This window comes from Boleophthalmus pectinirostris, unplaced genomic scaffold, assembly GCF_026225935.1.
Source record: "Boleophthalmus pectinirostris isolate CB_2022bp ecotype Guang Dong unplaced genomic scaffold, ASM2622593v1 HiC_scaffold_3, whole genome shotgun sequence".
Classification (NCBI taxonomy): domain Eukaryota; kingdom Metazoa; phylum Chordata; class Actinopteri; order Gobiiformes; family Gobiidae; genus Boleophthalmus; species Boleophthalmus pectinirostris.
Window position 1 is genome coordinate 29,360,545 of NW_026571299.1, and position 13,758 is coordinate 29,374,302.

Sequence of the window (13,758 nt, forward strand, 5' to 3'; positions counted from 1 at the left end):
GAAGTATAACATAAATGCAATCATAGAAACAGATCCAGGTCCTGTTGAAAACTGTAGAACCACCAGTCTTTTATCCAAAAACACTGTTCATCTCAAGCTTTAAACAGATACATTTAATTAACTCCTTAAATTAGTACACTGATTTGCCCAGTAACACAAAAAAGAACTCACAGACTGCAGTAGTTTGTCAGTTATCAGCAAAGCCAGAGGAATTTCAAACTCTTGTATTTACCGACTTAAAGTAAAAAAAAAACTACTAATGTTTCCTGGAAGGATCAGATACAACAAATGACATGCTGTCCGTGTCTGCTGCAGGACCGTTACTAAATGAAAAGTTATCTACGCTGAGGCTGGCTTTGTGACTGGGTCTGTTTCTTCACTTTAATGTTTTGTTTTGATGTTTTATCAGGAGTTCATTTTTGGGGCCTTTCAGTCCTAAATGAAAAACTCAAGGTTAGACTCACCACAGTGCTGGTTCATCTCAGTGCGCACGTACTCGCGGATCTCGTCCTCCTGAGCACAGTATGTCAAAAACGTCAGTCATATATATTCATCAGTTTCAGAATGAGGAATAATTCGGACTGTTGCCATAGATATTAACCATTTAAAACTAAATATTATATCATTTGAATGGGAAAAAATCCTTCAATTATTGCAACAGATGGGCTGAAATCCATGAATACAGCACCCTCAATAGCACAGTTAGGGAAATGTTTGGTAGAATGAATGAAATAAAATGAATAAATTATTCCAAATAAGGCCTTTCAATTACAAGAGAATTATTTATTAACATCTAGAAAACTGTTGATGAGGTGGAACAAAAATCTAATTAAGCAGGTCTAATCATTTAATTAAGAATAACTTAAATACCATAATCCTATCATCTAACCCAATAAACTATTTCTTCATTCATCATTATCAATTAAGTCCTTGTTCATCCATTAAGAAATTAAATGTCTTGTTATTTAACTAGGCTTACTAAAGGCCCTGTACCCATTTGTTTCCCATGTAAGTGAGCAACATTTGTCTTGCTACAGTACAGGTTTATTGTATAAGCAGCTTTTGAGGTCAGTATAAGTCTGCTGTGTACTGTGTATGCATCTGATTAGAAAGCACTTTATTGATGGATAATCAGGAACAGTTATCATGCTGTCTGTTGTTAGCTTTACTGTGACTATAAGGGTCTGTTTACACGAGAATGTTTGTGGGTAAAAACGACAAAATATTTTATCGGAAGTGCCTTTCGTTTAGACGGTGACGGTGTTTTGGGGGCTTAAAAACGAAAAAATCTGAAACCTCCCTCCAGAGTGGAAAAGGTGAATACACTTGGATGTAGTGTTTCCGTCTACACTGCCCAAGATGCAAAACTCTGGTCAGATCTGCTCACATCGCGTACACGTTTACGTCACACGACACCACCTAGCAGTCTGGCATGCATACTCAATCCAATTCCACACACTTTTGCATCACCGTATGCACGCAGGTTTCCTCCCAAACACACTCGTCTAAACGGAGAATAAAAAGTGAAGAGGCGATGCCACTTTTGTGTCTTCTGTGCAGCCTGTCATCATATATACATAGGATAAAACTCTGCTCTGATCTCTGAAAGCACTTATAAACTGAATAATTAGGAATGGAAAATGAACTAGCTGTGTTTATGTTTTTAGGCTGCAAAAATCAGGCACAGCACCTTTAAGATGTGGGCAGTTAGATAATATTGTTTTGCAATTAAAAGTGAATTCTCAAAAAATAAGGAATGTCAAAAGTACCGCACAGAGTAACTTGGTATGACAGAGTGTATGAAGTCATTATAAAGTATAAAGTGCTGGTCAGACTGTCCGCAGCGTGCCCGGAGGTGAGGAGGCGGTACTGACCGTCATGCCTGGCTCTCCTCTGTCTCCCTTGGTTCCATCTGGCCCCAGCTCCCCCTGAAAAAACATGAACAGGATTGAGTTTACATACAACCCACGGAGAGGCTCCCACTGTGGACTAATTTATTAAACCTGGGGCAATGCAGCGTTTGACCTCAAAAAGATAAAAAGGATGTCAAATGGGAAGTGTTAAGTGCATGCGGCTTCACAGTAAATAGACTTTCAACAGCGGTGGGAAAAATTTACAAGCCTTCGTATTTTTTTACTATTCCGATGATAATCAGATGATATTACAGCAATTCATCATAAATGTGGTAAAAAAAAATGAGTGCCTGCAACCGCCATGGTTGAGATTTAAGTATTGTATAAAACATGAATGAACAAAATATAAATAAAACATCAGGAGTGCAGTATTTTTTTTTATTATATTATCTTATTTGTTTACTTTCAGTCAGTAATTTTGCATAGTACTCATTCTTTTTTTTTTTTTTTTTGCAGTGGTGCTGTGGGTTGAGTTTTCCCTCCATAAACCAGTGCGTAGCTGATTTGAACCTTGCTTAAATGGATTACGTTTTTCCGTGTCCTTGGACAAGACATCATTCTGCTGATTACTTAAGTAAGTATTTAGTTTACCTATTAATTCTGAGGAAGATTTAACAATATCAAACAAAAAAATGAACCAAAATACAAATATATTGTTTAGTTCCTACTCACCCGCTCTCCACGCTCTCCTGGGATTCCTGGAATACCTCGTGGACCGACCATGGCTGGACCTAAGGGCCCTCTCTCCCCCTGAACAGGACACAGACAAACAACAGAATTTGTTATTTTAGGATTTGAAGACATGCCAAATGTCATATTCTTTCCAAAATAAATAGCAGAAAGATGAAAACGAAATCACAACAAGATACAGCGCAACACTAAATTTTGTCAACTGATGGACTGCAAATAATCAGCAATAAGATCTAACTGTTTAAAGGTGCATTAAGTAACTTTTCCAGTGGGGAGTTTGCCACCTGTTGAAATGTACCGCAGTATGGCATTAAACTGACCTAGCTTACATTTCTTCAAAGTGCAGATGTGACCTGTATCTTGCTGTAGTGGTGTCACTGGTTTGTCTCCATGGCTAAATAAGTTCAGTGCCATCCTGCGGAACATTTCCCCTCACCAGAAAAGTTACCCAAATGCACTTTTAAATAAACACACACTGTTTTGTATAATACAGGAGTAATACAAAATGATAATACATGTTAAGTTAATCGAAAGTTTAATTAACATTCAGTTTTAATTTGTACCATATACATAAACCACTGCTGAAATGATAGTCTCTTCTGTACTGTATATTCATGTAAAATCTGGTGCTTGCGTCTCTGGCCTATTTTTGGTTGCTTTTACGTCATTACAGCTCTGGCCTCTTTTCAGACTAAATCAAAACATATTAGATTTGGAACATTATGCAAGTAGGCTGGATCAAGAAAGCACCTCTGCCTACAAATGCATTTCAATATTTTATAATGTCTTCTTCTTCCTGTCTAAAATTGTATTTATTCACTTATATCTGAAGGGAGAGAGGACAGGTAACGTTGAAGGTCCATTGGATTGTCAGTCTCCTCAAAAGAGTTGGAAAATCAAACAAGGATCTGTCAGGTGAAAGTGAGGTTGGATTTAAACAGAGGAAGAATACAAATGAAAGGAAACTCTTTCATCCCAGATTGGATTTTGGTTCTCACACGGAGTCGGTCCTCAAGTGGCTCCTCACGACCTCGACTAGTGAGAAGAACCATTGATTTTGGAGTTTGGCTCTGTGTTCTGTTGGTGCATTGAAAAGGTAAAGGTGATGCAAGTTTGTGTAAAAAGAACAGTTATTTATGTGGCAGCTAAAGGGAATTATTTACAGTATAAAGTTTATTGCTATTTGAAGAGAAATGTGTGATATAGGCGATAAATAATAAAGGCATTTTAGTGCAAAGCTCAGGTTGTGTAATCATTTTGTGGCCCATTGGGAGGAGGTCCTTGGGGAACTGATGGAGGAAAGTCTGGGCGAGACTGCCGCTCATGCAATCAGGTCAGGATAAGTGAAAGTTGGTTGTTTTTTTTTTTTTAGATCTGTAGATTCAACAAATGGCTTTGCTCCAAGATTGGTTTGGCAGGACAAGCAGCCATATAATGGAGTTCTATAGCTTCTGTCAAGACACTGAAAACACTTAACAGTCGGTGGTGGTAATCTACTACTGTAGCCACAACTGCCCTTGTGTAGACCAGGGCTTTTCAAATTGGGTGAATGTGAGCCTCCCCTTAGAGTAGCTAAAGACAGCTGAGTCCCCTCTTCCTCAAAATCCCACCTGCCTGCCCTACCGCACTCAGGCCTTTGAAGTAAATGCATCTTTTGTGTTCCTGGCAATGATGAGTTTCAATAACAACTGATCATATATTTTTTAAATATTGTATTTTCATACATATATTTTTTTAAAAGTGTTTTCATAAACAATTTTTTCAACAGCAAATATTTCCAACTTCATGCAGGGCAAATTGTGGCAAGTTTTGAACATCAGTGAACATCAGCAGGCCTATCCAAAGCAACAGAACATGCTTAACATTTTTTGTGCCAAAACTATCACTGATGACACCTGATGGCTGACATCAGCGCGTGTCTGGGCCTTATATTAAGAGCATCGTCTTAAACAAAATAGCAGGGAGTAGCAATGTGTGTCCAATGTTATGGTGGTTACACGCTGCCGTTTCGACATACCGCCCCTCCGACACTGACGTCTAATTTCCCAATCTGCACCAGTGGCCCCTCCGACCACCACAAACACTCACGCATATTCCACATTTATACAAATCAAAATATAATCTTTTCATTTTTTGATTACACAGTTTCTGTAATTGATTGGAGCAATACTTGTAATCACAGTTGAATTTGATTATTGCACAGCCCTAATAAGTAATGCTAAGAGCAAGCTCAGGGAATTAAGAGTTTAAAGCAGTGATGAAAAATACAACACATCAAGTCGGTAAATGCTGCATCATTTTACCAATTTCTTTGAAAGGTTCTGTAGCACAAACAACATAGTAAAATAAGAATTGTTTCTGTCTGGTGATTTAAAATCTGTTTAGCTATGTAATACTTATATATGTATCTGTACCTTCTGTCCCTGAAGTCCCTCTGGTCCAGGAGCTCCAGCAGGTCCCTGGGGTCCAGTCAGACCTGTAGCCCCATCTGATCCTCTGGGTCCTGGAGGACCGGGGACACCCGTTGGGCCCTGTATGGGACAACCATCATCATCATCATCATCATCATCATCATCATCATCATCATAAAAACATTATTCTCTGCATTTGACCCATTATTCAAGAAGACATATAAGGTTTTTGGGGGGTATTTAGTCAAAAGTAGTAAACCAAAACATATGTAGATCACGATTTTACAAAATATTGATCTACAGCAACTTCCTTTTCAAGACTGTAGAAGTGATTGGCCCCGCCTCTTAACAGTGGGACTTCTCTGTAGCAAGCAGCAGATTTTTCTTTCTTACATGTTTTTTTCCTTTCTTACATGAGTTTATTGTTGAAAAAAAAACATTGTATAATGAATTTTTGAATAATCTCAAGTATGTATGGAGCGGTGGGCAGAGACAGGGGTTTTGACATGTCCAAAGCCTCATAAAAGTGGATTTAACATAATATGTCCCCTTTAATCAGAAACAGTGGGCAACAGCAGTGCCCAGGGATCCATCTCACTGTACCTAGTTGGATTATAAAGCAGGATGATTGAGGAACAGATAGAATATCTTAATTTGAATGGTGTGAGCAAAGATTGGATGCAAGGCAAATGCGGCAGCCTGTGATTAGCTGACAAAAAGTAATGGGAGATACGGGAAATACTTATTCCTGGTTTAATTTACAGAATTTATTCATATTCTTGTAAGATCAAAAAGGGCACGTACCCGTTCACCTTTCTCTCCTTGAGCTCCTTTGGGTCCAGTCACTCCGTCAATGCCGCGCTCTCCCTGCACACACACACACACACATACACACACACGTTGGGTTTCCATTATTTTGACTTACATTTACTGATTGTACTTCCCTAAACATTAAAATTAACCCTAATCTTAAAGGCGCTGTACCTAATTGTTACCGTTAAAAACATGAAAAACAGTTCATTTTAAACAGTTTGCAGTGATCCGAAAGTATTCCTCACTTACCTCATGCATTCAAAGCATCCTAATTATTTACTGAGTTTATAAACCTTTCCACAACTTGAGAAACCAGAGTGGAGTTGTGCAATGCTGGTAAAGTTAACAACAACAACTAGTATGCTAATGTAAACTTCCTGAGTATTGGACAATAAAATGCTTTACAGTTAGACGGCTCGCAGTGGCCCTATTTTGAGCTGCTTATACACTATATCTGCACTGTATATCTGTATTGCTAACATTTGCTTAAATATACGGAAAAATCGAATAATAAAGGATTGACGTCATGAAGACCTGTTTTTGTCCCTATGAAGGAGCCAGGTCCCTATGATGTGACTCTGTATACAGATTTTAGTCAGTTTAGTAAATACATACACAATAACAGAGCTCTTCATTCATGACCTTTTCAGACGCTCATGTTGATGTTTTGTTTGTATTATCACACAAACCTTTGGTCCGACAATTCCCTCTTTTCCTGGACTACCGAGAGCACCGGCGGGCCCCACGTCGCCCTGGAGAAAACATCACAGAATCAGAATTTATTTGTCATTTCAGTATAAAAAAAAAAAAATCACAGAAGCAACACTGTACTCAGTTCCAGGTTATCAGCAGCATAAAAACAATAAATAGCTTAAAATTGTGTATGTTAAATGCAGTCTTTAAAAACAACTCTGCACGTCCCCAGAGTTAAAACATAAATAAGACACAAAATGTAAGAACGTAACAGCTTTTATCATACCGGTTCTCCCTTTCTGCCTGGTAGTCCCGAGCGGCCAGGAATACCACCATCTCCCTGAAGAAAATTTGAAAAATAAATCAATCAACCGTGTAACCATCTTGTTTTCATGGAAGTGCTATTGGTTTACCAAGAATGTTGCACAGTATGGCATTAAACTGCTACCTATCTCAAGGGAGACAGTGACGTAAAGGAGGTCACCCTGCTCACAGTAAGAATGCATGTTTTTTCTAGTAATTTCTTTTTACTGATAAAAACACCAATAGTGGGCTACATAACAGATACAGATATTTAAAGGTGCACTTTGAAGATTGATTTAAAACTGGTCATATGAAGCCAGGCTAGCGCCACCTAGTGCCTTTGCTCAATTTCATTTCTCTCCAGCGACTAGTTCAGGAATTGGAATAGACTAGAGGGTTCGTAAAAACCCCGGTAGTGTGAGTTCAGGCACCAGCCAATCAGCGAAGAGCCATATATTCTGTGTTGTCAATGATTCCCGAGATCGAGGATATAAAGCCTGGAACAAAGAGAATGTTTGGTGAATTTTATCAAGGGGAAAGACGTTATTGCCCTTCTTCCTATGGGATTTGGAAAAAGCTTAATATACCAGTTAGCCCCATTAGCTGTGCATTAAATATGTCACAGTTAAATAGCAGCGATTGGTTAAATGAAAAAAGTACCCATCTACTGTCGAGTGAATGAATCCTAAAGAATCCTCCTAGGGTTTCTATGAAGTGAAACCGACAGATGAATCAGGATAACTTAAAGGTTCGATATTGCGCACAATTAACTCTTGTGAGCTTTAAGTCAAGTTATAATATTGTTGCTCATCAAAAACATACCAGAGTTGTGTTTACTTCACAAATGTTGGAGTAACCCATTATTATTCATCTGTCAGAGCTCAGAATGCTCTGTTCCATTTTATGATGTCATGAAGTGGTAGTTTTCAAGTTAACAGATACCATTTAACTTTTGTTTAGTAGATATTGGCAATTCCAGATGTGAAATTATCCAAATGATTCTAGCAAACTTGACATGACATCGCATTATGGTTGTGTGTTAAAAGTGTGTGAATGAATCAAAACACAACTCTAGGTATGTTTGTGATGAGGAAAAATTATAACATAGATCAGATAATAGTGTAATCTGGGCCCTTTATGTCAGCATCATTATAGAAATTGTGATTTATTTGCACAAAGCTAAAATGTTATATTGCAACATCCCTTATTTAAGTCATACCTTGTCTCCTTTGGGTCCCTCTCCTCCGCAGACTCCTTTGGGTCCTCGGTCTCCCTGGGAAGAAAAATTATGAAAGATTTTAAACTCCAATAAACCCAATAAACCCAGACATGTGTGCAGCAGATCACATGGGACAAATGCATAGGCAATTAACACTGGTGACAATGACGCAGGAGAGAGCGCAGATACACTTCTGATTACCGTGATTCTTAGTATAATGGAGGAGCAGGACCAAATGCAGTCTGAAGAGGACCAAACATGCAGAATGTAGCTGAGTGCATTTTATCCTTCCTTTGTGATATTTAATGGGAAATGACGCAAATAAGAAAGTCTGAAGTAGGTTTTCCAGCTAAGAGTTTGATAGCTTATTCATAAAAGCTCATTTGGAGAGGTCTATGTAGAGAAGACTGAACATTTGCTTGATGATAATAACGGCACAGACAAAGGCTTTGTGAATAAAAGTTTGACAAAGAACAGCAAATGTGTGTGTATTTGGTGAAATGGCAGATAATGTGTTAGTTTAAAATCATGAGCAGAGATGGGTAGAGTAGCCAAGTGTACTCAAGTAAGAATAACTTTAATTAAAAATACTCTTACTTTAGTAGTTTTAGAATAAATTTAAGTAGTCCGAGCGTTAGAAGAACAGGAATGAGTTTGAGTTCTAATGCAGTTTGTTTAACATCACCACATAAACCCTTAAGACACTGTGATAGTCTAGTGCAGTCCAGTTGTAGGGTGTATTATACCTCTGATGATGTAGGCCAAGATAGAGAGCAGAGAATGACCCAAAAATAACTAAAGTAAGGAGAAAAAAGTAGCATCTGCTTCTTCTGAAAGTTCACTTCATTGCAAATAAACACATTCACCTGTCATGCACACAGAGCATGACAGAGACTGACCAGTAAGGGGAGTGGAAGGGAAAAAAGTTTTTGGTAGAGCATAACATTTGAAAATGTGAGTTTGGTTACTGGTGAATCTTGTCGAGTTCAGATGGTATGGGTGTGGTTGACATGAATGGTCTGTCCGTATCAAAACAAATATGGCTGCTTAAGAGGAAAAAAAGAAAGGAAAAAAATATCACAAGGGACTAAAAGACATTGCGTATTTCTGCAGAATCAGTGAGCGAAGCACTAACTCTGTTAATCTGAAGTGAGAGAAGTTTAATTTTGTTCAAAATTATAGTGACAAAGAGATCCTTCGTTTCGCATGTGTCACTGAAATATACAGGTGAGTGGTGACTGGACTGATATCACTCTGTATAAAAAATACAGAGAGCAGCATAAAGCTAGAAAGGCTGGCGCCACCTAGTGCCTCCACTCAATGCCATTTCTCTCCAGTGACTAGGTTAGGAATCGGAATACACTAGATGGTTTGCAAGAACCCCAGAAGTGCGAGTTCGGGCACCAGCCAATTAGCGAAGAGCCAAACATTCTGTGTTGGCAACATTTCCAGAGATCAAGGATTTAAAGCCGGAACAAAGAGAATGTTTGATGAATTATATCAAGGGGAAAGACGTTATTGCCCTTCTTCCACGGGATTTGGGGAAAGGTTAATATACCAGTTAGCCCCATTAGAGGCGCATTACATACGTCACAACCAAATAGCAGTGATTGGTTAAATAAAAAAGTACCTGCCTACCGTCAAGCAAACAATTTCTAATGCTGCGAGGTCAGACTGATGAATCAGGCTAGCATAGAGGAGCATTCAGGAGAAAATCCAATTTTTTGCACCATTTTTCTTAAGCCTTAGGGCATGGACAAAGTAGTAAAAAAGGTCTTTCCACTCCTACAGGCTTAGTTTTTATAATGCATGAGAAATCTCAATATACTCTCCATGTATTTGATAATGATCTACATTACCCTCTTATTATGTTCCTACAACCCTGTGATTCCAAATGCGTTTTGCACATGTTTGCTAAAATTGCTGGTATCGTATCATAGCTGTATAAAGACCCAACCGGACCCGGGGCTATGTTTGAAGTGAATTACAGCCTGTCTATTCCTCCACTGCATCCATCATATCGCCACACCTCCACCACCCAAACCAGCTCTCCATTTTGTTCAGCAATTCAGATAAATGAACGGGGGCTATCCAAAAACACCTACACCTGCCTTTGAGCTAAATAGGAGAGAACTGAAAAAGGTTCTCTCCCCCTCTCTTTTGTTTTGCTTTTAATCTCTTGAAAATCATATCAATTTCATGCTATTATCGAGCTGTGGGCGTCATCACTCATGCTTGAAAGATGTGTCAAGGTTGGACTAGGCACTAAATCTATAGGTGAAGTATGTGGAAAATACACAGTAAAATGAAAATACCTTGATGCCTCGTAGCCCAGTAATGCCAAGCTCCCCCTTGTCGCCTTTACGTCCAGGAAGTCCATCTTTACCTGGCAGACCCTAAAATAGATATTACAAATAGGTCATATGCTAATCGGTCTTCTTCATGGCAAGTAAAAGTCTGAGTTTTAGATAGCTAAAATAATCAGATAACCCACTTAGGATCAGATTTTTTGTGTGTGTTTTATGCACAATCTGAGGACTGGGGCATGTGTCAGCTAATCAGTGGATTTTTAGAGTAACTGTTGTATTTGGACAGAGTACAATGAATAACTTTCATTTTTGACTTTGCCAGATGATTTTATTAACATCTGAACTGGTTTTGACATGAAAAAAATGGCACAAAATGAAAAGAAAATCTGAACGAAATCAGATTACTCACATCAGCTGTGAGTAATCTGAAATCAGATAATGCTCAGATTTTTGGTGTGCCAAAGTTTAGCCAGTATTTTATTGTTTTACTGCTTGTAATTTTTTTTTTTGTCAGCGTAACATTTTTGCTAATGCAACTAAACAAAAACAGGAACTAATGACTAGATTTATTAAATGAGAGAGGCAAATCCACTCATAGTAAGAGTGGCTGTTTGTCAAGTGTTTATTTCCAAATAAATATATCTATTGTTGTTAATTAATAAATGTATGATATGTTAGCTTAATATCATACTGTAGATCATTCCAGCCAAACAATAACATCTCTATAGAGTCAAGCAACTGGCAGAAATGTTAAGGGACCTTTAACTCCTATTGGCAAAAACAAGTGACAAGTGTCTGACAATTGTACTACATGTATTTGCCTCTTATAGACATTTCTGCGCTCTTTATTTATAAGGGAAGCCCCTTGAGATGTAGCATCTCGTTTGCAAGGGGGTCCTAAATACATAAACAAAAATAGCATTTACAGAAAAGAAAGAAAAAACAAATCAAAACAGAACAGAGACAAACAGAACACAAAGACAAAATTCACACAACACAAAGACAGCATTCATACTATACAATCCAGGATCCTAAGATATACTACAGCTCTCTGATTTTATCATCACCACACCTATATTTATAAATTAGTGAAAAAAAACAACTCTATGTACAACAGAAAGTACACAAAACAAAAATGTATTTTTATCAAAAATAGGAGCAGGATATTTGTAAGTATCTGAAGACTGACGCCTGAAACTGTTGGATCGATGTAATTGATCGGATTGAGGAGGGCAAGTTGTTCCATTCATTTGGAGCTTTGAACTCTGTGGCCAATTTCTTTTTTTATTATAGGAACATTAAAAAATAGTTGTTCAGTGTGACGTGAATTATATGCTGATCTAAATGGAATTGAAAAAAGGTTAGATGCTGAGGTGTTCTGATAAAATATGTCTGCGTAGTCGAGTATTGATAGAAGTAATTGTGAGGCAATTCTTTAAAGGTGCATTGTGCAATTTTTCTGGTGGAGGGTCAGCCATCTGCTTCTCTCCACAAAGATGTTATTGCTTTGTCTGGAATGTTCCAGGGTATCACTTTAAGCATTTCCATTTAGCATATATTCATTATGGGTTTTCTTTATATTGCTCAAAATGATTATAATTCCTTCTGTGAACAGGGGCGCCTCTCCACAGATCTTAATTGTAATGTAGATAAGTGCTTGCCTCCTCCATGACAGGTAGTGGATAATCTATACTGTGGAACATTCTAGACAAAGCAATAACACTTCCATGGAGACATCAGGTGGCTGACCCTCCACTCATAATGTTACATAGTGGACCTTTAATTATCATCCTATGGCAATATATGAAATGTGTCTTCTTGACATACTGACATCATCACTCAAGGCAATCAAATATATAAGACAGATAGACTGACCATTTCTCCAGGTACCCCCGGCTGGCCTGCTTCTCCCTGTAGTGAGAACACACAATGACAGTAATTATAATGGTAAAAATGGCTCTTTTCTGCACTAGGCTCTCTTTGCGTTTAATGATAGACATCATCTCTGCTCTTACCTTCTGACCGCCTGGGCCCCGAGCTCCAGGGAAACCGGGTGAGCCTCCCTCTCCCGGCTCGCCTCTCAGCCCCTATGGCACAAAGGGTAAGAATTGTACAATAAGTATTACAACTTACTTCAGCGAGAAAGTAAAATAAAGTTAATTAAAATGCCTTAAATACAATTATAAATAAATTTAATTTATTAAATGTGATATAAGGCATATTATTTATTTAGTTTTATGTTCTTCCAATTCCATGAGAAAAATATTCTATTGGCTTTATACAGATATACAAGTTTACACAGATACTAGGAAACTGTATTTTTATTTCAAAAAAATAAAAAATAAAAAATAAAAATTGCTGTTGTGGCCATAGACTGTATAAAGAAGTCGACTGAGTGACTGTGACGTCACCCATAGTGTTCAGCACCACTCAAATGAAGCTCACGATGTTAATGGTTACATGACCAAATTTGGAGCCAGATTCCATGTTATGAATAGTTTTTTTTGACAAACAAAATAGCAAAAAACAAAGAAACAAACAAAAAAAACTAAACAAATGTAAACAGGATAATGTAGAGCGGATTAATACAAACACTTTTAGACCAAAATGACGAGGCTTACTGCAGCAGTTACAGAGAGAAGGGCCACAATATTTCAATGTAATGGGAGCCAGTGTCAGAAGGAGCTGGAAGAGCCTGAATGCAAACGTCCTATTTGAAACATAGTGGCTAGTGTGTTAGTTATGTATATTTATGTATACAGTCTACGACTGTGGCAAATAATTCCTTAGAATTAGTCAACAATTACATCGACTGATTAATCAACAAAAAGACTCAAGGACTAGAGGACTACAGCTCTACAATGTAAATATTCATGCAAATAAGTTATGTATAAATAATTTTAAGCAAACTTGCTGCTACAACAGTCCCTTTTCATGTGTTCTGGTTGCCTTAAAAGTGTGTATCTTCACTTACCGTCACATTCATTTTCTATGGGGAATTACTCGAGTTGCACTAAAACAAATCAATATTTCATTGTTTACTTAAAAATACCTGCTCTCCTGCAGGACCATCTTGGCCTTTCAGACCCTTTTCTCCCTGGATCCCCTTCGGTCCTCTGTCCCCCTAAAAACACAGCAGATATATACATAATGCCGATGACTTTTCCAAAAAAAAAAGCATCTAAAAAATCTACAGGACAGTTACCCTATGTTGTTTATTTTATTTGAGATGTAAAATCTTGTTTGTAGCATTTACAAAAAAATAAAATAAAATAACAGAAGACAGACACAACACACAGGCAACATTCACACTATACAATACAGATCATAAGGGCAAGAGGCATCAACAAAATAACCCATTGACAAAACATTTCACAAAAACAGTCGATTAAAAAACAGGCAATATA

At 37.8% G+C, this 13,758-nt stretch overlaps 1 protein-coding gene across 1 annotated transcript in view; it reads right to left on the reverse strand.

The window, feature by feature from the left end:
* The window catches only part of col7a1 (collagen, type VII, alpha 1), a 122,149-nt gene that overhangs the window by 13,153 nt on the left and 95,238 nt on the right, over positions 1 to 13,758 (reverse strand). The window contains exons 101-112 of the mRNA XM_055161022.1: positions 13,404 to 13,475; positions 12,367 to 12,438; positions 12,227 to 12,262; positions 10,358 to 10,438; positions 8,043 to 8,096; positions 6,807 to 6,860; positions 6,517 to 6,579; positions 5,819 to 5,881; positions 5,018 to 5,134; positions 2,586 to 2,663; positions 1,875 to 1,928; positions 465 to 513 (exon numbers count right to left, since the gene is read on the reverse strand). Coding sequence (XP_055016997.1) covers positions 465 to 513; positions 1,875 to 1,928; positions 2,586 to 2,663; positions 5,018 to 5,134; positions 5,819 to 5,881; positions 6,517 to 6,579; positions 6,807 to 6,860; positions 8,043 to 8,096; positions 10,358 to 10,438; positions 12,227 to 12,262; positions 12,367 to 12,438; positions 13,404 to 13,475 — 793 coding nt within the window. The remainder of the gene's footprint in view (positions 1 to 464; positions 514 to 1,874; positions 1,929 to 2,585; positions 2,664 to 5,017; positions 5,135 to 5,818; positions 5,882 to 6,516; positions 6,580 to 6,806; positions 6,861 to 8,042; positions 8,097 to 10,357; positions 10,439 to 12,226; positions 12,263 to 12,366; positions 12,439 to 13,403; positions 13,476 to 13,758) is intronic.